This window comes from Nesoenas mayeri (assembly GCF_963082525.1).
Source record: "Nesoenas mayeri genome assembly, chromosome: 20".
NCBI classification, from domain to species: Eukaryota; Metazoa; Chordata; class Aves; order Columbiformes; family Columbidae; genus Nesoenas; species Nesoenas mayeri.
In genome coordinates, this window is record NC_137569.1 from 7194544 (window position 1) to 7220894 (window position 26351).

The window sequence follows — 26351 nt, forward strand, 5'->3', positions numbered from 1 at the left end:
TCCCACAGCAGCTGGGATGCAGTTTTGAAGCGACCAAAGCAATATTTCCTCCAGGGGGTGCAAAACGATGTTTGGAGTGAGACTGTGAAGAAAGTCAGTGATGATGCATCCTGGAGAACCGAATGGAGCCAGCGGCACAGGGTAGGGGCTGCTCATAGTGATGTGAGGCATGGGGGTAGTTCATGGTGTCCAACCGCACACGCTGAGCAGTGCAAATCTTCTAGCAGAGGGGGGAAGTTTTGCTCCTGGGTGCAAAGAGCTGATTTGTGAGGCTACTGCCGAGAAGCTCAATTCTGACCAGCTAATACTGACCGGAGTGGGCAGTCACTCTCCATGGCCGGCAGCGGGCCAGTGCTCTCCGCCAGCCAGCACGTCTGAGGAGGAAACTCAAGTGACAACCCTGATAACAGCCCCTGCTCGTGGCCAGAGGCCCAGGGGCCCTGCATGGGAAGGCAGAGCCTGCACTGAGCCCATCATGGGGCCCCAGGCTCCTGCCCAATTTACAGGATTGCTTTGTGCACACACAAACCCCCAGTGCCGAAAAGCACTGCATACCCCACGCCCTGGACCAATCATGGGCACCACAAAGGGATGTAGTAGAAAAACTAAAGGTTTATTTTTTTTTTAATAAAATACATCCTTACAAAATAACCATTTTTCTCCCATGCTGAGGGTCTGGGCATGGGTTTTGCCAGCTCTCCTGCCCTCCCCTTCTCCTCATTTGGAGCTGCCCAAGGGTGCTGCTGGGGAAGGAGAGGCAGCGATGCTCTCTCCAGGGGCTACAAGGTGCGGGATGCCCTGGCACGGCCCCAGCACAGCAGGAGCCCTTTGGGAGCACCTGCAAAGGCAGCAGAGCCCAGTGCCCTGCAGCAGGGATGGTGGGGGGTCCCGAGAGTGCCTTCGTGGCTCCCTGATGCCCAACACAAGTTTAACCCACCCGCAGCATCGCAGCATGTCCTGCCATCGGCTGGCTAATGCAGGCTGGTGACAAAGGATGATGATTGTGTTCTAGAAGAGGAGGAGGAGGAGAAATAGGGTGCAGGTTCATCAGTCAGTGTGGATTCTACCAAGAAAGAGAGGTGCATGGTGATTTCTGGTGTCTTGCCCTCCGCTGCCCCTCTTCAAGTGATGCTGCCATCGAAGATGCGATGTCAGTCCCACATCTACACCCAGTGCTGCCCTGGGAAATGCTGACCCTAGGTTAGGCTTAACAGCCCAGGGCTCAGATCTCCTCCTGGAGCCCTGCTGCCCTCCCAGGAGCTTTGAGAGAGCCCCGAAACCCACAGCCCTGACCCCTGCCAGCCAGACATAGCAGGGCTGGGGAAACACCACTCACCTCTCACTGCACGTTGTCCAGCTCCTTTTGCTTCTTATGTGACTTCGACTGGGGGTTAAATAAAAGAAAACAATGATTCTTTGACAGACCTACCCCTTTCTAATGCCAGGGAAAAATGTGGTTGAACAGCAACTTCCAGAGCTCAGTGTATAAGCGTATTTTCAGATGAATTTGCAGGGAGCTGTTTTTGTGTCCCATGAAAGGCCATGAAATATCCCACAGTCATGAAGATGTTCTCAGAAAGCAGAAAGGGGGACATTTTCCAGTTTGCTAAAGCACTGGTCTGCCTCTGCTTCCATTAAAGCAATGCAAGTGTTACCAGATACAGGAATGTCTGGGGATGAAGGAAGGGAATGAAGTTATTAAGGAAGTCACACAGAATATCTCTGTAATTTTGGAGAAGATATTAATGAATCCTGATCTCTGACAGTCCCAAGGGCTCAGGATTCTCACTAGCTCAGAGAGGCACCTGAACATATTTTATAAATGTTGTTTCTGTTACAGCATCATTGCCCATGCACACATCCACACTCACAACCACCAGAGCCTTTACAAGGGAGGGACATCCTGTTACTTACAGGCTCCTGTTCCGCATATTTGAATTTCTTCTGCTTGTAATAGTCCCGTCCTTGGAGAAAATGCAGCAGGAGCACATCACAGAGGACAGAGGCCTTAAATCAAAGTGCAGTTAGGGTTAGGGCTGCCCTCCCAGCTCACCTGTGCCACCTTGTACTTCCAGCTTCTTCCAGTTTGCCCCACAATTATGGTCCCTTCTACTTCAGCCCACAATGTGGCAGCTGATAAAGATCGTACAGCCCCTGAGTGTCCATTTAGGACAGCAGTGAGGTGTGATGGGTTCAATACTGGGCAATTTAAGTCAACAGAAGTGCTTCCACTTTAGGTGTATGGAGAGCACAGCACCCTTTGGGTCACACCAAAGCCTTTAATTACCATAACCAAAGAGGATATTTGTTTTCTGTCATGTGTGAAATATTGCCCATCACCTTCAAAACTCACTCAGTACTGGCTCTAAATTGAAACTATCAAGATACAAAGACATGGCTCCACCACAAAAACCTGTGTCACCTCACTCATCAGGGCAGCAGCTCCCGCCAGCAGAACTCACATCAGCCAGCAGAAATCTATTTTCTTGAGCTAGTGAGGCAGGAGAGTGGCTCTTTTCTGCCTTTTGCCTGAATGGGAACCAGAATTTCACTGCTGCTCAGGGACACTTCCCCACAAATGTCATAAGGAAGGAGAATAATTTGAGAGTCTCCATATAGAGGCTGGAAATATTTGAACTTACCACTCCAAAAATACCAATCCCAGAGCCGATTGTGGTCATGGTTGGGATGATGTCAAATTTGCCTGCCTGAACAAAATCAGAGAAAAGAGGTGATATGTTACAACACCACCAGGGAAATTAAAAAAAAGGGAAAAAAGGGTGCCATAGCTGTGAGGCTCAGCCAAAGAGCCTTAGAGCAACCCAAACTGATACCACAGCACAGAAGCAGGATCTGGGTAAGAGCTGGTTTAAAGCTTACTGGTCAAACAGGAAAATATGGTAGGCTGGGTTTAGGCTCACACAAATTGAAATGACTTTGCTTCCTGTATCTTTAATTTTAAAAAGCATACCTTTTATATATTCCCCGTGGGAACACAATGAGGAAAGCCAGGGAAGAAAAAAGACAAAATAGAAAAATGCAAATGTTCAGCTCTTGGAAATATTAGTGAAGGGTTTTGACTTTCCAGTTCCCATGCAACTCATTGTGATGCTTTTTGGGACAAAACCACTAACCTAGGAAACCACTCATATTGTTTTTCTTGATCCCATGAGACCGTGGTGCTGTGTCACAGAGCTGGTACCTGCCTGGGGACACGGCACTGGGAGAACCCAGTGCCTGGCCACCCTTACCTTGCCATTCACCAAAATGTCGAATCGGATCCCAAACACCTTGAAGAGCGTCCTCTTTTCCGTCCCATTTTCTTTGTAGTATTTGGCATACCTGTCCAATTGGAGGTGAGCATTAGTGGCCTGCCAGGGTGCCTAACAGCCCCCTGCAACCCAATAGCATCGGGATTTTGACAGGAGCAGGAGAGGAGTCTGGAGTTGCATGATCATGGATCGGTTCCTGACCTTCTCCTTAATCCCCCTGGAAGGAGCTGAGCTTTTGGCAGCTGTCCCCTCTGTGCCTCAGTTTCCCTGCTTGCAAGTTGGAGCTAAAACTCATGCTTGAGCTGATACTCGGTGACCACAAGCGCTACGTGACAGCAGGTATTAGTGCAGTGCTAGTGGCAGCTTCCCATTCCCTAAATGTCACCCTGTGGCTGCATGCTTTGAAGTGTGGGAACATGAGAGGTGACCTTGCACCATCTCCCATCTTTAAAGGGCTTCCCAAGAGCTCAGCTGAGCAGGAGAGAATGCAAGGGAGAGGAAATGTATGGGGAAAGGCAACAGGGTAATTATGAGGCCAAGGAACAGGTTATCTCTGTTCTCATGCCATTCTAAAGAAAGCACAGCTCTCTGGCACTGCAAAGTAGGTGAGTATTTTGGAGAACAGCCCCTGATCTTCTACCATCCCTTGCATGCTCTGGGATCCTGAAAGATGTCACCTCTGAATTCTGACTGAAGAGTTAACAGGGGTCTCCTTACCTGAAGTTAAAGCCTGGTGAAACATTTCCATCATCATTGTAAAGGCCGTGGAACTGGTAAATGGGTTTACAATACCGAATGGGCCAGTCGAGGTCACAGTTCCAGTCTATGGTGATTCCCACCACTCCACCCTGCAGCCAAGAGAGGAGTCACAAGGTTGCCCCATTTGGCCCAACCTCCCTGGACCTAGCCTGCTTCTGCCCTAAATGCTGGATACACAAGTAAATTAAGGGTCATAGAGCAGAGTAAAATGAGCCCATGGAAATAAGAAGAAAACCTCCTCTAGGAAGGTTTTCTGCTAGGAAATGCAGCAGTCCCTCCTGAGCTTGGTCCAGCTTGTGCCTAGCTGTGCCCCAGAGGCTTGTCTTTTTGTACCTTTAATATATGCAAGCCTCTGATTCTATGTAATGCCTGGCAAAGTTAGTTTAAGACTCTGCAGTGCACAAACAGCAAATACTCTTGCATAACAGCCTGGGAAGTGTTGGGCAAAGCTGCATCTCCAAGCCTAGGGAGAGACTGCAGTTTGCATTGTGGGATGACCAGTATTTGACCATCCAGCTGAGGCTTCCGAGCTCAGTTGGATGGGATTTGGCCATCCAGCTCTAGTTATTCCTCGCAGAAATTAAAACAAACGGAACTCTAGACTTATTGCCAGTGGGTCAAATCTTGTCAGTCTTACAGGAGAGTTTCCAAGAAAGACTTAAATATTAGGCCATGTCCAAGGAAATTAATTAACTTTAAGAACTAATTCTGACACTGCCTTGCAAGTCCTTGAGAAAACAGAACCCTCACACCTTAACAGCTCAGGGACGATTGCTCTGTTGGTGTCCTGGGAGGACAAGAAATATAATTTGAAATGGAAGTACCTTAACAGCCAGGGTTGTAAAATTCTGACCCGATTCCTTCACTATGTATCCCACGTCAAACACGGGGCATAAGGTATCGGTGACTTTGTGATAGGTGCATTTCTTCAGGTACTGCTTGGTAACGCCCTCAACCAAGTTGCGTCTGTGAAGGAAAAGACAGTGAGAAAGTCTGAATAACCCAATAATTTGGCTGGGAAAGGACCTCTGGAAGTCCCTGGTCCAACCCATTGCTCAAGGCCAGGTAACTTCAAAGCTCAGGGCTTTGTCTTCCTCCCCCATGTGCTCAGCAGACCCTGCATGTGGAGACTGGGTCCTTTCCTCCAGCCCTGCCTGACCTCTTCTGGCAACCACTTCTCATGTTACTCAGCTTTGCAAACCCTCCGTGGCCTCCACTGTCCCAGCTGCTTCTCCCATTCGCATGCCAGCTCATCCATGGGTTCTGCCAGGCAATGCTCTGTGCACCAACAGCTTTCATCTAGGACAGCTCATGGATCGCATATCCCACAGCTTTTACATTTAGCTGGATTTTACCATCTCCTCCAGAAAGGGTGGAAAGGGAAGGTCAATGTCTTGCCTTCCACCCTGCTCTTTTGCCTAAAAATAGTCTTTCTGTGAAGCCTCCCTGAACCAGATGGCTTTGTAAGCCTTGTTCCCTGCTCAACCCCGTCCCATCGTTTATGCTCAGCAGTTAATTAGCCATTGTGATCAAAGGCAGGAAGTTTCCCCATGACCCCAACTGGCTCTGGCTCAGCCCCTGCAACAGCAGCCAGCCCAGCTGCCCCCACCTCCCACGATGTGCTACTCCCCATCGTGTCCACTTGTCCTGCTCAGGTTGTCACCTCTCCTTGCTGCTGGTGTGGGATCCCTTCTCCCAGCCACCTCTCGGGGTGCAGCTCAAGACTTTGCCAAGCATGTTGGCTGCCAAGGCATTTAACCTTGGCTGCAGCGCAGACGCGATTGACTTAGGAATCTGCTCTCTTCAGCACAAATAGCTTCTGTTAATTTGTTCCAAATCAGATATATAATCGGTGTCATCACATATCCACTCATGTGCATGTTTTCAGCCAGTGGCACCGTTTCCAGTGCTGCCTGAAAGGAGCTGACCCTACAACCCACTGCACAAACAGCTGGGAACCGTGACAGTAAGAGGGGCCTCTGCTCATTTTTCAGCAGAAAGCTCGTCCTGACTGCTCACATGCCACTGAGGCATTTAGTAATTTACTGTTATCTTTGTGGAGGAAAAGGGAGAAGAAAAATGAAGAATCAGAGCAACTATATTTTAATGTGCATCATATGAGGGTAACTTGCGACATTAACTCAAGAAAACTTCTTCCCTGTAACCAGAGCTGCCAGCTGAGGTGGGACAGATTTGGGAGGGAAATGTCTCAGTTTCTATCAGCTAATCTGGCAATCAGTGCAGCAGTGTGAGTAGACCTGGGCTTGTTGATGAGCATCCTCCACATTGGGCATCCAACTACACCCGTGGTTTCCTCTTAAGGACATGGCTGGGGGAACCAAGCAGAAGCTGTCCCCCCAAACCCTTCCTTACCTGGACACCTTGAACCTGGGGAAGGTGATGCTGTTCTTGATGAACAAAGTGAATTTCTCCGCTTCTGACAATAGGGCAGGTCTGAAAAACACAAATGTTCCCATGCATCCATCACTTGGCTCTCTGGTCTCCAGTGAAAGCTCCATTTGCTGGAGATTCATCCAAACAGGGACAAGTAGGACCCAGAAGAACTTGTGATCTTGTCCCTGGACTTTCTAAGTGAAAGATGCTCACAAGGTTCAGAAAAGCCCCAAGGAAGTATGAAAATGCCTGTTAGGGGACAGAGAGGGAGTTAAGTGCTGGGATTTCAGTTAGGAAACCCCCAAAAAACATTGAGGTGGCTGGAAGAGAGCTCAAGGCCCTGCATGCTTCCCTGAGCTCCTTGTCAGACCCAGGGATGTCCCTGGGGCCCCTCTGTGAGGAGAGGAGCATCTACCAGGAGGTGTTTCCCAGCAGTCCGTGGTGGCAGGAGCTGGAGAACCTCCCATGGGCAGAGCACAAATTTACTCTGAAGGCAAACAGCATAGATGGGGCTGCTGGCCAATGCACAGAGTACCCAGTAAAGACAGGGTGAGCTGCCAGCAAGGTGGGGAGCAAACCATGCCTGGAGAGGTACAAAGCCCCTGAGGACACTGGGCAGCATGTACAGCCAATGGGGTCTGCACCCACCCAGCGACCGCAGAGCCCCGGCTTGCTCTGCCCTACAGTGAGTGCTGCTGGTGCAGCTGGGGTGGGACAGGGGTGGAAGATGGGGCAACAAAATCATTCCTTACTTGGGAATGTGGTAATCAACTTCAACAGGGCACCAGCCAAAGATCTCGCAGGTCTTCACAGAGCTGTTAAAATTCACACACTTGCCCGTCATGAGGCCTGTGGGGAAGAGAGGGCTGCTTACACCCCTGGATATTGGGATGCATGGGATCTGGCTGGAGCTTCAGCCCTGCCACAGGCATCCCAGGCACAGAATACTCAGGGCTTTGGCCCCACTTCGCAAAAAGGGTAATTAAATGCAGCCTCTCGGCCTCGGGTTCCTCTTGCGTTATCGGACAAGATAGCAACAGGACGTTTTTCTTGCTAAATACACCTCAGAAAATGTCTGTCTGTTAGAAAGATAGCACTCTGGGGACATGTTTAGCCTTTTGCTGGGAGGGTGTTTTACAGCTCAGCTATCTTTTTGAAGAGAAAAGCAGGACTGGCCCAGGTAGGACCCTCACATGAGATATCAAAGGCTTTTCCCAAACCCCATCACTGGCCCAAATGTCACCCCCCCAACATGCCAGCCCTGCAGCTTTGCCAGAGCGTGCTGTGCTCAGCACATCTCACCAGAAACGCCGGTGCCAGAGCCTTGGAGCCCCGTGCCGTACCTTGTCCCTGCCGGCTGTATTTCCCTTTGCTGCAGTCGCTGTCCTGCATGCAGAACCCATCGTCCGGCAGCTGTTTGGAGAAAGCAGGTGACCACCTCTCAGCATCCTGCGGTTTTGGTCCCTCTGTCCCTCCTGCCTCACCAGGCAGTGTCTGCCTTGGGGGAAACACTGTTTGGCTGCAGCCAGAGTTGTGTCCATATACTGCTTCCCAACAAGGGATCTCCAGATTAAGGAGGAAAAAGAGGGGATTTCTTTTTTAAACCCCAAGCAGATGCTTTTATTTAAGCCTCAAGGCTCCTCTGCTTGATCCCGTCAACAGGAAGAAAACTTAAATGGATTCTGGTCATTCTTCAGCAGAATAAAAGCCTTCACATAGCATTCACAAGTCAGGAACGGTAACATGGGGCCAGACTCAGGCTTTTACTAAACCTCTCAATGCCAGGAAAATGTCTCCACCACAACCCCCAAAATTATAGAAGCAGAGGCTGCTGAAGGAAGCCAGTGCCTTTACCTCTGGGCAGGTTTCTTGTTTCTGTCCGGGAGTGACGATGAAGTTGGTCATCACCACAAACGAGCTGTCCCCCTGTGGAAACACAGCCAAGGAGCTCACAGCTGGCACAGTGTTTTCTGATGGAGTCTCTGTGAGGAGCCTCTCCCTGGGACAAGGACTGGGGCACCCAAACCACCGGGGCACTTCCAGGCAGGTGGCACCTTTCTCCCTAACTTTGGGTCCTCCATCTCCTCCACTGCAGGATGGGAAGGTGGTGGTGGCTCCATGCAACTGCAGTGCCACCAGCCCCAGGGACAGTGGAGGATTGTCCTTCCTGCCCAAGATGCTCATCTGGAGGCACTTGAGAAACTTTGATCTCCTTGGAGGCAGCCTCAAATGTGCCACATCAACCACGGCAGGTCTCAAGCACCGAGTGCTCCCCAGGGGTGATACCTGGCAGAGGTTTGTGGCAGGAGCAACTTGCTTTCCACCACAGGCACACCCTGTCATCGTTAGCCCCATAGACAGCCTACCCTAAGGAGCCCATCTGCACCCAGCACATGGGGAAGAGCAGCCATCAGGACAAAAGCAACCTCTCCAACCCACCCACCCTGCCTGCTTACCTGGGGTGGGAAAACATAATCCACCACGTCCCAGATGTGAGGGCCCATGATACTCTCGTTGGTCAATGTCAGGCCTTTCAGCTTCACCGAGACCGAGCTGACAATGCTGTCCTGAGACTGGTAGCCCTTCTCGTAGAGGAAAACCCACCTGGGTAGGGAAAAGCATTGGGGTGAGCACAGCCACCAGCATTTATCTGCAGAAGCCCCATGTCCCAGCACAACACTTTGGACTGAGGCTTCTCCTACCAAATCTCATCTGGGCTTTTATTTGCCAAATCTCCTCCAGCCAGTTGAGGGATGTATGCTGAGCTCTCCCACCCTTTGTCTGAGGCACATGGTAGCTGCAGGACCTGACTTCCATGGTGGGATGATTTATCTGGGGGACTGGGACACATTTTGTGGATGTGTGAAGGCAGGTGGAGCAAGGTGGCCATCAGCCATTTGGGATTAAAGCCTATGGGGGGTTTGCAGCTTGCTGGGCTCAGTTACCCACCAGGACTCTGCTGATCCATTTCACAGGCACTCTCCAAAAAACAGTGTCTGCAGGGGCAGGACAGGGGTAAGTCTGGACATAGCTCTTGTCCAGGGCCACTGTTTCCCATCCAGCAAAGGGAACCACGGAGCCGTGGCCCTGGCTCCAAGAGGGCTGCAGGAGCAGGTTGGGGACACTGCTGTGGCTGGCATGGGGCTCTCCCTGCATTTCCCAGCCCATCATTTAGGCCGGCTCCTGACACTATTTAACCTATAGCATAAACACGCTGCTGCTGGATTATCTCTGACTCAGGAAGACTATAAACACGGGTGAGCGACCATTTCGGGTAGCGCTCCCGGCAGCGCGGAGCGTTCCTGGTGCTAAAAAAGGAGAGATCTGGTTTTTGTCGCCGCTGCCGCGGGCACTGGTCCCGCTGGCCATGACAGAGGCAGCGTGTTGCCCATGGGACAGTCTGTGACACCAGTCTGGCGTGTCAGCCTGTCCTTGGGCACCTGACCGACAGGCATCAGAGAGAATGGGGGAACCCTGGGTGCTGCCCAGAGCTCTGCCCTGTGGGTCCTCTTAGAGATGGTGCTTTTTGGCTTGCAGCCCCATTGGCATCCCAGGACAGGAGGTGAGGGGAACTCAAGGATGGCATTCAGCTGGGATGCCCACCTCCAAGCTCCTCCAAGGCACAGGGCCATGCTGGGTTATACTGGTTACAATGGACGTCGCCACAGTGGAGTTTTCCCCTAAATCTGCTTGCAGTGCAGTCTCTGCTGCTGGCACTTCATCTCTCTCTGGCAGAGGTGACAGCGGGCACACAGGGCTGGCCACCCCCTTGTGACACAGCCTCCCCATGGCAGGGCAGGATGTGGCTCCTGCCCTATCGCTGAGCTGTGGTCATGGCAAACAAGGTGTCATTTTCCCATCATGCTGTAAATGCTGCAAGTCCCCTGGTGTCACTCCCCAATGTGGCAGAGTCACCAAGCCTCATCCTGCAGCTCAGCCTCCTCGCATGAGAAATTTTTGGGAAAGGAAAGCCAGAAAGCGATATGCAGCTGGGAAGTGATGGCATCACCTGGCCAGCAGTGATACTGCCTTAGCTCAGTGTATCGGCAGAAAGAAGAGCAGGCAGAGGACAGAGCTGCTCCCCAAGGGTAATGTCGCGTCTCTTGGTGGGGTCAGCCCCATGTCCCTCCTCTGGACTGGTGGCACTGCCACACGTCCCCCAGCACAGCCACGCATTGGCATGCATCCCCACGAGCATCCCATGCCTGCTGCCTGTAGGGACCAAAGCTGGGGTAATTGTAAATAAATATCCGCCTGCCCAACTTGCCTTCAAAGAATAGAAAATCTGAAGCGTCGTGGCTCAGTGTGAGCAGGGAATGGGACGCAGTGCTGTGGGCAGGGAGGGGATGCCAGAGGCCAGTGGGACTATGGGCAGCTGCACTCACAGGCAGCCCCTCTCTAGCAGAGCCTGACCCCACCAAAGAAGCAAAACTTTGGGAATTAAAGCAACTTTATGCCAACCTCCTCCTCACTGGCCCTGTTCTCTTTTTGCTCCCTCCTGGCTGCCTGTCCCATGTTAGTTGGGTTGCATAAGCCACATTTCCTCAGGAAGTCAGTTCGAGCAACCGTCTGCAGGTTCCCCATCTGCAGGAGCGGCTGCCCCCATCTGTGTTTGCTGAAGCCCTGGGGCTTCATGGGCTCAGCCCTTGTGACCCAGCAGCACTCCCAGTAACACCAGTCTAGGGCCAATGCAAAGCCCTTCACAATGGAGCATCCTTGGGACTTTGGCTTGGCAGCAGTTTGGGCTGAGGATCACCCTTGTGAGCCAAAGCATTGGTGAGAGCAATGTGGGATCCCCCAGTGACCCCTTGGGAAGCTTTTCCTCCTTTCCAGGGGATCGGGGCTAAAAGCCGGGATGGGCACTGCTGCTCCTAAATACCCATTTTTTCCAGCTCATAGCCGGACACCCCTTCTCCCTGCTGTGGGCCCCTTCCTGATGGAAGGGTGCTGATCTCTCTCATGGGCTGACCCCACAGCAGCCATGGGGGCACAGCAAAGATTTTTATCAACCATCGCATCCCGTAGCACAGCGCATCATCCCACGCCAAGGCGACAGGGACCGAATCGCTGTGGCAGGGACAGCAGCTCTGGGGCACCCGAGGACACGCATCCTTGCAGGGCTCTGAGCCTGCCTGCTCCACTCGCTGCCTTTTTTAAGCAGTTGCTCTTGCACCATGGCTGCCTCTCACAAGCAAAGCAAACCAGAGATTTGGAGCGTGGCTCCATCCCGGCCCCAGCCGCTGGGCTGGCTCTGCCTCCCTGGCGGGGTGGTGAACGGGAAGATTTATGGTCCTGTCTTGAGCCGCTTGGGTCTCACAAATCACTGTTCTGGCCCCAGCTGCCTCCTAGTTAATATAAATGAAAATAAAAATAACAACAGATTCTCAGGCCACCATCCAGCAGCTCAAGCAGGATTTGGATGTGGCTCAGCAAGGAGACGGGGCCCCGGCACACAGAGCGGGGCTGGGCAGGGATGAGCCTCCAGCCCGCACATGCAGCAGCTTCTGGGGAGGACATGGGGACCAAGTGGCCATCTGGAAGACCCATGGTGGGACACCGAACTGCATGGCAGTGTCCGTGGCCAGGGGGATGCAATGCCATCAGCAATAAACCCCTCCACATCAGGATATAAGGGGTATAGGAGCCTCTTTGTCTCCATTGCTTTATAACGTCTTGGCAAAGCATTAATTCAGGGGAACGCAGGCGCCAGGGAGCCTTACCCAATGATGTACGTCAGGACGATGAGCTGGATCAGCCGGAAGGTCAGTCCTACCTTCTTGTTCCTCACCAGCACCATCCTGGGGGTGTCATACTCGAAGAGGAAGGAGGACACCTTCTCCATGCACTTCTGCCCCATGGCTGTGCCGTGGGTCGGGCCGTGCCCGCTGCCGCTCCTGCAGCTCCTCTGTTTGCAGAGAGGAGGGGAAAAAAAATAATAAAAAATATAATAACAACGCTATCGGCGTTGCTCTGTGCACATCTGGGCTGTCGGGTTTCCTTCTCTGTGAGAGGACAGGGTTTCCTCTTCCTATAAGCTCCGGGCTGGGAGCAGCCGGTGCCCTACATGGTGCGGGGGTGGGACGGGGTGCGGGAGGGTGCAGGGCCACCCCGCTGCCCAGCCCACGTGCCAGCGGGACGGAGCCGCCTGCCCACGGGGATGCACCCTTGCCTGGGCAGGAGCCCTCCCTGGGGACACAGGGGCTGCAGGCAGGGCTGGGGACAAGCAGGGACCACGAGCCATCCCTGGGGGTGACATTGAGATGGGGGAGATGGTGGGGGTCCTGGAAAAGGATTTTAGGAACTGGGGTTGGGGTCGCATCTTTCCTGCCTCAGCAGCCACCTGGGGCTGTGGGTCTCTCATTCATGTCCCTAACCCATGTCCTGTGGTGTCCCTCAAAGTCTGCCCTGTGAAAAGGGTCAAGACAGGGGAGGGTGGGGGCGCAGAAACCCCAGCCCAGCAAATCAGAGCCAACCCACGGGGCAGCCAGGCGCTTGGCCCCCTCCTGCGGTGAGGCTGCCCAGCTGGGGCTTGGCTGGTTCCCAGGCCAGGCTGGGCACTTTTTGAAGCATTTTCAGCATTTCCAGCATTTCCTGAAAGGCACAGCCATGAGTGGGACCGGGCCAGCCTGGGTCACAGCAAGGGATGCTCAGCAGGGTGGTGCAGGCACAGCTTTGAGTGAATATCACTGAGAAAGGGGCTGGATTTGCACATACCAGACCAAAATTTGGGGGACAACCTTGTCATGGAGAGAAGCTTTGGTGGGGTTTGGTTCATGGCTGGGTGACCCTGTACCCATATCGCATTCCATGGGGCAGCCTTGAGGGCACAGCCCCAGGGGGTAGAGCTTGTTGCTGGGGAGCTCTGGGACTGAGGAAGGCTTTTTCTGGGGGAAAAAGAGGGTATTTCCCCCAAAAAGCTCAGAGCTCGGCAGCTTCAGCACTCCCCGCAAGGAGAGACTACATCCCATGAGCCCCGGTTCATCTGCTGCCTCCCGGGACCTCAAAGGTCTCCTCTCTGCAGGGGGAAATGGTTTTGGAAATTCTGAGAAATTTAACCTGCTGGGGTAAATATTTCCTTTCCGAAACATTTATTTTAACCTAATCACCTCTTATGTTCAATTGCCCGTCACTTGACATCACACTGACCTATCGAGTCAATATCTTGCAGACCTGACAACCACAAAATGAATGGAACGAATCAATTATCTTTGCTGGGCAATAGGGAAAATGGGAGGAAAAAGCAGATGAGCCAATTATACAAATCTTTTGGGCGTACCATGAAGCCTGGGAATCAAAATCAGATGATCCCACGTTACACGTGACACCATCCCAATGCCCCAGTCCTCAGCAACATGGGAAGCTGTCAGACAGGGAGCCAAAAACAAATACAAAATGCTGATGCTAATCATGTAAGATTGAAGGCTGATACCACTATTGAGTGGAGCAGACAAACCTTATAAGCTTAGATATCTGTCAGGAGAGAGGCAAATAACTTACTGTATGAAACGAGGCCTTTTAGGGAAGGCTGCTCACCCTTGCCAAAGCCATGGGGATAATGAAAATAGGACAGCTAAATTTAACAGCAAAATGACTTGTAAAAGAGTCACTTCTAACCTTCTCCCTGGTACTTGGAGTCAATAAAATGGTTATAGCATGGATTTAAGCTAAAATACTTTCCATTGGGAGATAACATGCATCTCCCATTTTAGCATCTCTTGGAGCCACATTGCAGCTGGCCAGTAGGCCTGGAACCCATGGACATGGCCTGGGAGATGCAGGAGTTGGGGACCCTCGTACAGCAGCAACCCCGGGTCCTGGGTCTTCTCTTGGGCTGCTACCAGCACCCAGCATGGGCACCTTCCTGGCCACGGCACAAAACACTTGAAAAAAATCATAGCCTAAACCCTCGTGGGCTCGCACCCACTGTCACGCACCTCTCTCACGCCATCCCTGGGTTTGCCATTCCTTAAATTACTTTACAACAGGGAAATGAATGGCGCTGCGCTGGCATTGCTAAGCTACCTGGCCCCACAACAGTGATGTGTGTGTGTGTGAGCGGTGCCAGCTGGCCGGCGTGCCTGCAAAGCCCTGTTTGCCGTGGCTTTTCTCCGGGTGATAACCTGTGTGAGCTCCCACCACACCTCCCGCCTCTGCCAGGTGGTTATCGTGGGGAAGTGCTCCTCTTGGGCTGTTAAACTTAAATTACTTGCCTGGACAGGGCATCCACCTGCCGTGGAATGCTGAGTTCATGGGGCCGTGATGCTTTCTGTTGCAGTCAGGAGCTGATGCGAGGTCAGGGCGTGCTTTCTGTTTGCAATGATCTGCTGTGATGATAAATATATTACTGTAATGCCTAAATTAAAAATAAAGATTAAAGAAGAATTAGTGGAAAAGGGTTTTATAAGCATACTGTGTCAGGTGCATCCCAGAGTGGTGCCCACTGTGACCGTGGAGATGCTTTTACCTTGGGTTCCTGCAGACACAAACCTGTACAGTGCTGTCAGTACGCTCACAGCCATTTCCCCCAAACAACTTTCACATCTCTCAGCCACTTTCAAGCAGCTTAAGCAGCCAAATTTGTCCCAGACACAGAAAGATCTGAGCTGGACTTGACCCCAGCAGCGTGCAAATGTGGGACTAAATGGGGCTGGAGCAGCACAATGTGGGGACACAGAGGGGACCAGATTGTCCAAACGCTCTCTAGCACTGGGTTTGGCCTTATCCAGCATCTCCTTCAGCTCCAGCTGGGTCAGAAACTGAGATGTGGTGACCCACCAAGGGCATCCCCAGCAGTGCTTCCAGAGGCTTAGCACAGGAGTCAGTCCACGGTTGTGAAAGCAATTCCTTCCCCCTATCCATTAAACAAACTCAACCTCTGCTTGGGGCTGTCAAGAGACAAAAATGCAAAAGACGGTGTTTTTAAGGGAGACATTCGGAAACAGGAGTTCATCCTTGGTTCAAGCTGGGACATGGACCCAGAAGATGGAGGAGCTGCTGGAACACAAAGAGGGGGGCTCTGGAAGTCTCTGCATGGGGCTCAAGCCTACCCGCACCCAGGAAAGCAAAGCTTTGCTAGACATAAAAGCTATCAGATCTTTCAGAGCTCTCAGACATTGCTTTTCTAAAAACTTCGGGGAGGGGGAGGAAGAAAAAAATATAATAGATGAAACTCATTACACAATCCAGACTCACGCTTGGCAGCTTCCAGCATGGAGCTCTGAATTTCAACACAAAAATGTGCAGCACGCTGAAAATCCGGAGATGGGGAGGAATAACACAGCGGCAAGTAAATTTAAAATATGACGGTGGGTGCAAAGGGGACCTGCAGTGGCCGATGTTGCCAGGAAGAGCCTCTGCAAGTTGGTGGCTCTTCCCAGAAATTTTGGCTGCCACAGACCTCCTTGCCCCCACCAGCCAGAGGAGATGCTCGTACCGCCCCACTGGCCATAGGAAGCGGGAGGGGGTGGAAAAAAAATTGGCAGATGAGAGCAAGCAAGATCCTACGAAACGGCATGTTCAGTTTTCTTTCCAATTTTAACTTGTCCTTGACCTCTCTTCGCTCCTTCCCAGCAGGGCTGGCTCCGCTCTGTGCCCCTTCTGCACTGCAATGCCCTGGCGCAGACAGATGTTTTTGGTGGTACTCACCCCACAGAAGCAGCATTTCCATCCCCGGTTGCTGCGGCAACACATCGCCCTGGAAAAACCTCGGTGGTGGCCCAGCCAACGCCAAAGCAAACACATGACCCCGGGATGCTGGGAGGACCAAAGGGTGTCAGCGGCTCTGTGTCCATCACCACTGCTGGGAGCATGGCATGATGTCCCATGGGGCAGCTGAACACTCGCCATGGGGTACAAGAACCCTTGGGATTTTTTTTAGGGAGCGTTACACCTGTTTTCTGAATCCTGCCTCCTAAAGACATGCATGGCCCCAGCGGTGATGGGTCCCAGTGGTCCAGGGATTGATGAAACATCAGGTGGGGGATTTGTGGGGTTTTTGCCTTCACTGCTATGTGCTGAGATAGTGCTGCATCCCCAGAAGCAGCTGGCACAGCGACTGGCTTGAGGGTCACATCCAGCCGTGGCAGTGGTGGTTCTCCCATGCCAGTGCTGGAGACCAGCTCTGCATTTGGAAAGAGGAGGCCAAGCAGTGGACCATTCCAAAATATCAGCATTTTCCTGGGTGTCCACATCCCTCTTTGGGTTACAAAGGTTTTGGGATAACCTGTGTAGCACCTTTCTCCTGCCTGTAGCATTGGGAAGGGGCACATGGGGTCACATCCCAGCAAAAACACACCATGGACACACGTTGCCATGAACCCAGATTTGCTCCAAAACATGGCTCATTGCTGCAGCGGGATTTTCCGCTCAAAACGTGACCGTGGGCAGAGCTTCGGGCAATGTGGAGATGGAAACGCATGGCCCCGAGGACCTGTGCCATCATCCAGAGGAGGTCAAGTTATTTAATTATTATTTCTTTAATAATTATTTCTTCTGGAGGTCATTGCAGGGCTTATTTAAACCTCCTTTCTCAGCTGGGGGAGATAAGGTGAGGACTATTCTGGATACAGTCAAAATTAGCAGCGTTATTTGTATCATTGTGCCCCAAGAGCGAATTAGCTGGTACTTTAGAAAATTCCCAACAGTCATATCATGCCACTCCTTTCATTTCGCCTTTGTCATCCCATGCCAGACAAGCTCAGCTCCATTTCTAGTTTGGCTGCTCTGAAAACCCACAAGAAATCCTGATCTGGCGAGCACAACTCCTTTTACGGCTGAAGAATGCCCTCAGGCACTCCGGTACAGCTCCATGGGCTCCCAAATGTCCCCCATATCGGCCATAAACATGGTAAGAAAAGCCAAAAAAAAAAAAAAAAATCATAAAAAAACCTCCAACAACAACAACAAAACCCTCAGAGTCATCCAGTAAAATTGCTTTTATTTCTGTAATTTCATAAGTATAAAACAAATCAGCCCAATATTGTGTGAACAGAGTGGATTGTATGGATGTGACCACGAGGAGCCTTCTCACGTCTTCACGGCACATCTGGCTATTTACACTCGGACAAAGGACATGATTTAGGAAGCAGTAATTTAGTGGAAAAATATCTCTCATATAATAAAATAGGAAACCTTGTTTCTTTCAATTCTACCCCTCAGATAACACCCTCCCACCCCCCCAAGATATAATGATTTACCTTTCGCTATGAAGCACAAACTCAGAGATTTTTAGATTTGGCTGTTCATGTATCTCATATAAACTGCTGCCGAGTTGTCCTAATGTTCCTCTGGCTACTTCTACCATGCACACCGTGAGCAGAGACTCCGGTTCAATCCCAGATTTGATGCTGTTAAAGGATTTAAGTCTCCCAGCCCCTTCAGTAAAGCCCGTCCCTCCTACTCCTGACTTCTCCAGTGCCTGGTGGTACCACCCAGCCTTGGCTGAGCAGAGCATCAGAAACACACGTACGACATCTTCACAGTGCCACAGTGTCAAACACGCAGATCAAAAACCTCAGCCAAACCCCAAGCCATACAGCAGCCACACGACAGAAATAAAACATCAGATGCAGCACTTCTTTGCTTGAAGAGCATCTCTCTTCCTCCTTTTCCAGTGTGCCTCCCGACAGGATCACACGCGGCAGGGGAAAGAGCTCATCCAGCAACTGGCCACAACGACACAACACCCCAAAAACAGCACAGAAGACTTGTCACAGCTGCTGCCCAAAGCTGTCCCCCGTGGGTGGTCACTCCAGGGACCCTCACTCCCCTCCCTGGCTGTGACCCAGTGCGGTGCCTGGCCCTGAGAGAGGAGAATAAAGTGCTCATGGACATCCCTGCACTGCCATCCTGGTACATCCTCCGCCAGGCACCTTGCATTGCTGCTGCCCCATGCATGGAGTGTCTGCCACAGCAGCCCACGGATGCTAAAGGTCTTGCTGGAAAGACCTGAGTTTTATTTTAAAACTCTGAATATGCCAGGCAGCACCATCACAATAAAACTAAAAAGGAAATAAATCCTAAACTCTTGTTGTTAAAAAAGCAAGAATCCCAGAGGCTTTGCCCCTCAGCTGCCTTTTTTAACAAGTTCTTGGGCAAAACAGCCACCCAGTGCCCGTCTCCTTTGTATTGCACAGTCGGATGCCTTGGTAAGACACAAGACCCGATCCCGAAGTGATGGCCTCAGCTCTGGGATCTCCCAGTTTGCACAAGAACATGCTCCAGCCTGCAAAAGTGCCCAGCACACTGCTGGTGGCATATACACAATAAATAACTACTCTGTGATTTATCCTGACCCTTCACCGAAGCATAAAGGAAAAATAATTAGATCTGCAGATATTTTTCAACTTCATTAAAATATCTGAACTATAAGTTCTGTAATTGAAAAGCAGGGAGTGCAACCTGTGTTTCTGACCACCGAGGGGACAAATAATTAGAGGATGGAAAGGGGGGGAAATATTCAGAAGAGGAAATGGGGATGTGTCAAAATGGTCCCTCCTAGCATGGGAGGTGCCTCCTCCAGGTAGCCTAAGTGCAGGTTTCCTGCACTATTTTCTAGGTAGATCTAGAGGCTTGCAATAAAAAAGCAAATGTAACTTACTGCTGCTGGAGAGAACAAGCCTGTGGCTGGGACATGGCTCTGGTTTCTTGCCCATGATGGCTTGGGTTTTGGTAACTCACAATTGCAACCCAGTGACGGGACAAACAGATCCACATTGCCCAGGCTTGCAGCAGCGTGGCATCTCCAGCAACGATAAAATAACAGAAACTTGGCATCTTTATCAACAATAAAATAACAAACTCAACATCTCTTCAAAGGGCCTTTCTATCAGCAGGTTCAGGATGCCTGGTACCACCCCACCCAGCTCTCTACTGTCAGGTGAGACTAAGCAAAAATTACCCGCAGGAATTAAATAGTGAGTTAAAATGTCATTATTTCATCTCTGCTCTGACACCTAGTTCATTTTTCTTTTCCCCTTTTGGGTTTCTTTATATTAAAGACTCCCATCCATTATTCAGTACTTGTTAGTGGGACCTTTACAAAAGAAACTCCTCCACATACATACATATTTGGGTAAAACTCATAATCCTACACCAACCATTAAACCCAGGGAAACCAGTTTAGCTTGGGTGGTGCAATACAGAGTGGATGGACCAAGCAGGTCCCTGCAGCAGTGATGGCCCAAGGCCACCATGTCCCAGGGAGATGCCACCAGGTAGCTGAAAGCCCCACTGGACCCAGCAAATGGGGTTGAGATGCTCTGAGCCTGGTCCAGCATCTGCCAAACTGGTTTTCAGCCTCAGGGAAACACCGATGCAATTTCCTCTGAAGTCACCGAGCTGGTACTGGATTAAATTCCTGCTGGTTCTTTCCCAACACAGAGAGCTGGAGATGATTTATACTAAAACTGGGTGAGATCCACCCTCTTGGGGTAGGGCAAAGCATATACTGATGGCATGGGTCTTACTGAAGCCTTATTTTGAAGGCTTGAGCAGTACCTGGGTCATGCCCTGTTCCTCTGTGCCAGGGTGAGTCTCATCCATAGTGAGAATCTTTACAGGGGAACTGGTGGCCCCATGGGAACACAAATCAATTAGACATAACACATTTGAAAAATAGAACTTCAAGACAAAGTATAATAATGTTAAAAAAAAAAAAAAATCAGCAACGATCTTCTAACCACAGAGTATCTATAAAGATCTTTTTAAAGAGCTCCATATTAAAATTCCTTGAATACATTATATATTAAATACAATAACAACATTTCATGCAAGGTTTTCTGTACAATTAAATCAGCTCAGTAGTATAACAATTCTGTACATTCCCATTGGTCTGGGGGCTCTGCTCATCTTCAATGCTGGTGATGGAGAAAAGAAAGGAAGGATGGTATTTGGCACCTACTGTACAGAGGGAGAGTAGCTCTCGCCCAGGTGAAAGAGAAACAGAAAAGAACTGGAAGCTTTTAGGAGGCAAAAATTAAAAGAAAAAACCCAACAGCAAAGGAGCAAAATGCTATTCAAAACCCTGGCTCTAGTGCTGTTGCTGGAATTAAAGAGAAAGGAAAGATATAAGGTCTGGCTAACTGAACATCATCAAGACAGATCATAGGGGAACATGAGGAAAACAGGAGGGCGGATTTTGAGAGCTGGAGAAGAAATCACCTGCTATCAGCTCCACAGCTGATGCAGCTCAGTGGAGAAAGATCAGTTTACTGGATCCCAAAATCCACTCCTGATCCACACGCTCCCACTGCAGCCTGTGTCACTCCTGCCGCAGAAAAATCCCAAGAGGATAAAATAAAGTTGATGCCTTACAGAAAGTGATGCCACAACAAACACCGCGCACGGAGAAGGACTCTGTTATGTACAAACATACATTCATTCCCGTCTCAAAGGTGGATCACCGGTGTCAAGGATTCCCTGTGCAAGAAAGCAACGTCCTCCAGAACAGAGGACACGAACTCATGCATATGCTCCTAACAACTTAATGTCTGCTCCTGCTAGGGAAATCAACCGACTACAGAAAGTGTGACCAGGATGGAACAGTAGACATGAGGAATGCAAGCTCGGCCATCCCCATGCTTTGATTTAAATGGTTGTCTCTACAAGGAAGGTGGCTACAGCTTAGATAGAGCAGATGCGATCTAACAAGACATCGGACGGAGAGCAGACAAGACGACATCGCGCTTTGGTGTTGGATGAGCCTGAGAAGGTGCAGGGCTTGCTGCAACATGGGGATCAAACAGGACAGTGTGATAAACAGGGAGAACTTCACCTTCCACCACACGTACCCAACCTGGACGTACAAACAGACATCTGTGAGCTCCACACCATGGTGTTCACACCGTGAAGCTATTTGCCGCAGCCCGTGGACACCACAGCCACCGGAGCAGAGCACACTAGCGATGCACTCACCAACACCACAGACATCATCAGGGGCTGGTGACCCCAACCCACGGTCCCCTCGCCAGTCTCCCCAAGCCCTTCCCAGCCCCATGAGCTGCCCTTGTACATCCCACCCTGCTGGGGGATGCAGCATCTTGACCACGCTCAGCATATTGCCTAAAACCCCGACTCCCCCGTTGATCTCCGGTGAAGGACACCTTGTCTGAGCTCACCCCATCAGAGTGAAAATTGGAAAGAAGGTCTCAAATTTTGCAGGAATAAATCCCCAAGGAACCACGTTATGATGACCCAGGTCCGCACAGCTCCATCCCCAAACCCTACGCCAGCTGTCCAGTAATTGCACTGTTATGTACAGGAAAAAAAAGCTACGTAACAAAACAAAATCAGTATTTTTCTTTTCGACGATTCACCCGCATTTGTCTGATAGTCGGACACATGCATGTCCTGCTGGCTTCTAGCGATGGTCATGCATGCAAGACTTCAGTCCGAGTTACAAGTTAGGGATCCTTTAGGTAGGAGTGTTTCCTTAATGTCATTCATTTCTTGTCCTCTTCTCCTGAAACAAAGGAAAAAAAAAAAGAGAAGAAAAAGGATTGGTCAGGCTTCAAAAGCGAAGCAGCTCCCTGTTTTTGTTATAAAGAGGGGTTGCTCCAGGGCTGACCTGGGATCCCTGGCCCAACCGCAGCCAGAGCAGCTCAGGCTGCATGAGGAGGAGGATGCTGGTCCCCAGGTGAGGAAGGGCTCAGCACACTCAGCCTGCAGCACGTAGGAAAAGGGAAGAGTCAGTCATGCAGGTAGGAACAGCAGGGAGACGAGCTGGCAGGGAACCCTCGTTATTGCTCCTAACGAGCACAACACCCAGGGAAAGGCAGAGGTGCAGGAAGAAGCTCCCTGCATCCCACTGCCCAGCCCAATACTGCTCCACGGGCTGACACCACTTACACACACTATATATACATTTACACTCACATATACCTCCAGAACAACCAGCAAAGACCAATCTACCCATTGCAGTGGCTGTCCCAGCCCCAGCACTGCCCTCCTCCCGCTCTGCTGACGGATGGAGTTGGACATGGAAGGTAACAGGCAATACATGGCTTGAAGGAAAGCTATGGTGTTCAGCTTGAACTTGGTGTGAGCAGCCTTGAAATCCCTGCCAGAACTCCACTCACACCAACCAGACCCCTAATTTCAATCAAGTAGCCCCCCAAGGCAGCAGCTACTCTTCAGCCTGGGGCTGGGAGAGACCCTGCTGGCAGGTCGGCCTGCCCAGAATAGTTATTTTTTCTTAAAAAAAATACCCCCAAGGCAGCAATTTCTGAGAAGGGTTAGAAAAATCACTTCTGTGAATCTTTCAGCCGTATTTCTCTCTCTTTCATCGCTGCACACATCACCAAACGCATCTCGCAGAAGAACCGCTGTTGCTGTGCTCTTGATAAATCGGGGTCCTGCCTGGGGCCACCAGCCAGGCTCAGCGCCTGCTGCCAGCGCTGGTGCCAACAAGCTTCCAGGGGAATTAATAAATAACAGGAGAGAGAGGAGTAAAAACAAGAACTTTTTTGCAACTTCTGCCAAAATTTTGTTCCAGCGCTGGCCCTTGTGTCCTGAAACAAAATTGATTGCTGCAAAAGCAGCATCCCTCTGGATGACCTCCGCATCGCAGGCTTCAGAGCAAAGCAGGGATGCTGGTGACCGCGTTGTATTAAATCTCACTGCGATAATCAAAATTCATCTCCTCCACGATGCAGGGGTGTCTCTTCAGCAGCTCTGGCAGCTGAACAGTCACTGCTGGGTAACACACAGTTGAGGGTACAGCTCCCACTTTGCTTTAGCAGGATGCCGGTCCCTAAATGCTGGCGTCTGGCTCTCCTCTCCACACTCTGGTGACAGGAGCAAGGGGGATGTGGGGATCTGTTTGCAGGAATGATGGGGTGGTCATGATCCATCTGGATCCTGCCTCACACCAGATTTCTCAGGGGCATCTCTTGCAAACCTGTGACCAATGCGAGTTCATCTAGAAGATCTGTTCCCCACCGGGACAGCTGAGGCTCTGTAGGAGGTTCTTCCTTACGCTGTTGACTTTTCCCTTAAGGGGTTCCCGTAAAAGGTGATGCTGAAGGCACAGATCACTCCCTCCACCGAGAGAAATGCTGCAGACCTCATAGTTTGGAAAATTGCACTTCTCCCCCATTGCACAACAGCACTGGGAGCTTCAGCGGAGACCCTGGAAAAAACGAATGGGAAACCCTCCTCCCATTGCTTTGCAATACCAGGGCAGCAGCACCGAGAGCTTCCCTCTGCTCTTCCACTTCTAAAGCACAGCACACATAGAAAGAAGAATGAGAGGGGGAAAATAAGAATTAAAAAGCAAGGGAGCACAGCTGTAAAATCCCATCTGGAGAGATTCCGGCACTGAAAGGTGCAGCACTGCTCTCCTTCAGAGCATCCCACAGCTCAAGCGAACGACTTGGCCCATGGGGACACATTCCTCCCGTGGCGCCAGCGCCCAGCCAAGGTAGCTCCATGCAGAGATTTCCCTACAAGGTCAGCCACGGCCGCCCGCTCCCGCCTCTCTGCCGGGAATCTCTGCAGGGAAAACAGGCGGCTGCAGCAGCCCCTGCACTCCCAAGAGGATTTGGGGGCTTGTCCTCATCCCCAGGTGCGGGTGCACGGGGGAGATGAGGGTGAGCAGCTCCTTGCTACGCACTGGAGGTTTTTTTTGTGATGGGATGCAGAGATTTTGGCCCATGCAGATTTTAGGCTGTCTTAGAGGGATGTGGAGCCCCGACTGGCCTGGGCAGGGTGGGTGACGCACTTGTCACTGTGCAGCCACCTCTGCCAGCTGCTCTCCTGTGCGAGGATGTTGAAGCACAAAGACGACACCAGCTTTGCAGATAAGAGGCCAAATATCCCTCGGCGGTAGAAAGGGTGCAATCTCACTTCCATAGCATCTGCAGTGGCCAGAGACTGCAGGTCACTGTGCTGCCTGCCAGGGAGGGGACCGGTACCTGGTGGGGACAGGTACCCAGAAGTGTGGCCACTACCTTGCAGCTCCTGCAAAATCACCCAGGGGCAGCATAAGGACAAACAGCTGCATAAATACTAAGCTGCCACAAAACACAAAGACAATTCTTGTGCCTCAAACGTTCTGATTTTCAGTGACGCTGCCACTGTTGGGGCAGCTGCACAGCTGGGTTGCAGAAAGCACCCGCTTCTTGACTTGCTCCTGCTTTTACCATGGCACAGGTGAAAAATTCCTGGAAACCTTCCTCCTGCATGCCAAAAAAAGCAACACACTCAATTGCATAGAGTATGGTAAATATTAAAATACTAGGGCAAGAAGGCTTTGAGGCTGGTCACCCCTTGTGAGCCTGCCGGCGTGTATCTGTGTGCCAGACACCTCAGAGAATCTTGGAGACCATCTCCACATTCATGACCATAACATCTGCAGGTCACACCAAGCCAACGTCGCTCAGCCGAGCACTTTTGCTTGCAGTCTCACACTCACATCGCCTCCCAAAACTGAGAGGGCAGAAACCTCAGAGGGGCCAGAGACGGATGAAGGCAGCAATACATGGAAGGCATGCAAGATGAGAGGCTGGAAGTAATGGGGACAGGAATGTCAAACACTGAGACCACTGTGAAAACTGAAGTGTCTTGTCTTTCTGCTGCTTCAAGGACAAGTTAAAATCCAATGTAATGGAAACACAATTTATCTAAATCTGATCAAAGGAGAAAATCATCCATGCAAAACCTGAATCAGCAGAACTCACACCTAGACATTTGCATCCCACAACTGAATGCCCTTGGCCACCCCTCAGATTTTTTGGTTCAAAAGGTATCACGCTAGAAATGACCCTCAAGCATTGCCTGGCAGAGGCCAAGTGGTGGCCTGGCCCCCTGGCCAGAACTGCTACGCAAACAGGTGCTTCATGGGCTTTTTAAACCTTATTTTGAAGCAAAACACAGAGGAACACAGAGGCCAGTGTGGGAAAGGAGACCCTGTCTGGGTACAGGGTCCCTGGGCTCTGTTGTCAGTTGATTTTCCAACCAATGTTCACCCAGACACAGTCCAAGCAGGTCCCCACCAAACACAAGCAAGACTTTGGAGGAAACACAGGAATAAGGCATTCGGGGATGAGACACATAGGAAAGCCAACCCTTGCTCTGGAGTCCTGCAGGTTTTCAACTGGTGCTCCCTGCTCCACGTGTGTCTTACTGTCCTGAGAATGCCTGGTAAAAAAACCACAATACCACATTTAACAGTGGCTTTTTGAGTATTTTTGGGTTGCTTTTCAACACCCAGAGGAATTAGGAAGATGCAGGATTTCAATTATTTGTTTCAAATGTGATGATTTAAGCGTGATTTTGCCCCGTAGCTGTGATTGAATAGCTGCATGAGAAACCCTTGCTGGATGAGACACAGAGCGACCCGTGAGCATCAGCGGCACCGTGACCATGGGCATGAGGGCAGCTCAGGGGACCACGACATGTTGGGAGCGTGACATGGGTAGTGGAAACAGTCTGAACTGGTACGATGGGACTTAAAAGCATTGTAGGTCTGCCAGAAAGCCTGCTGTGCTCAGAGCTGTGCCGGCAGAGCCAAAGAAAAGCCTTTCCTCCAACAGCGCTGAGTTTTTATAGAGAAATGCAAAGTGTGGGAGAAAGCAAGGCTCATCTCCAGATCACAGATGGTGAAGTGCAGACCGAGGGCATGCATGGGATGCAGCAGCCAGGAATTTAACCAGCTCTCCTACGCCCCAGCCCAGTGCCGTGCCATCAATTGTTGCAACAGGCTTGTAGTTGTATGAATAAACAAGCCTGGGTGATGCAAAGCACCTACCAGTCTGATAAGAGATGAAACAATTAAACAAAAATAAGCTAGAAACAATTTCTATCTGGTCTGTAAAAGCAGGAGTCCCTGCACCTCTGTTTCTCAGCAGAGGCTTCACTGCAATTGCTGTGGTTAAGTGTCAGCTCACTGCAGATAGCAAAGCTGACCCGAGCACCTCCAGCGTGCTG

At 50.9% G+C, this 26351-nt stretch overlaps 2 protein-coding genes across 2 annotated transcripts in view; both read right to left on the reverse strand.

Annotated features, from left to right (window-relative positions):
• Positions 1 to 952: 952 nt before the first annotated feature.
• Positions 953 to 12735, reverse strand: P2RX1 (purinergic receptor P2X 1). The gene is made up of 13 exons (XM_080357015.1): positions 12146 to 12735; positions 8882 to 9029; positions 8280 to 8351; positions 7769 to 7838; positions 7178 to 7274; positions 6405 to 6485; positions 4856 to 4997; positions 3990 to 4120; positions 3252 to 3342; positions 2643 to 2708; positions 1915 to 2007; positions 1337 to 1384; positions 953 to 1008 (listed from the first exon to the last, which is right to left on the reverse strand). The coding sequence occupies exons 1-12, from the start codon at positions 12280 to 12282 to the stop codon at positions 1340 to 1342; spliced, it is 1173 nt and encodes a 390-aa protein (XP_080213141.1). The 5' UTR covers positions 12283 to 12735; the 3' UTR covers positions 953 to 1008; positions 1337 to 1339.
• An 8729-nt stretch (positions 12736 to 21464) lies between these two features.
• ATP2A3 (ATPase sarcoplasmic/endoplasmic reticulum Ca2+ transporting 3) overlaps positions 21465 to 26351 on the reverse strand; it is a gene marked incomplete at its 5' end in the record, with an annotated part of 45954 nt that continues 41067 nt past the window's right edge. The window contains 2 exons of the mRNA XM_080357273.1: positions 21465 to 21885; positions 25490 to 25562. Coding sequence (XP_080213399.1) covers positions 21810 to 21885; positions 25490 to 25562 — 149 coding nt within the window. The 3' untranslated portion in view covers positions 21465 to 21809. The remainder of the gene's footprint in view (positions 21886 to 25489; positions 25563 to 26351) is intronic.

Excerpts from the sequence above, each read along its gene's own strand:
- P2RX1 (XM_080357015.1), bottom strand. The coding sequence starts at position 12,282 with ATGGGGCAGAAGTGCATGGAGAAGGTGTCCTCCTTCCTCTTCGAGTAT. Across the intron at positions 7,839-8,279 it reads AACAAGAAACCTGCCCAGAG|CTGCCGGACGATGGGTTCTG; the intron begins GTAAAGGCACTG and ends TTCTCCAAACAG. Across the intron at positions 3,343-3,989 it reads TCACCAGGCTTTAACTTCAG|GTATGCCAAATACTACAAAG; the intron begins GTAAGGAGACCC and ends CCAATTGGACAG.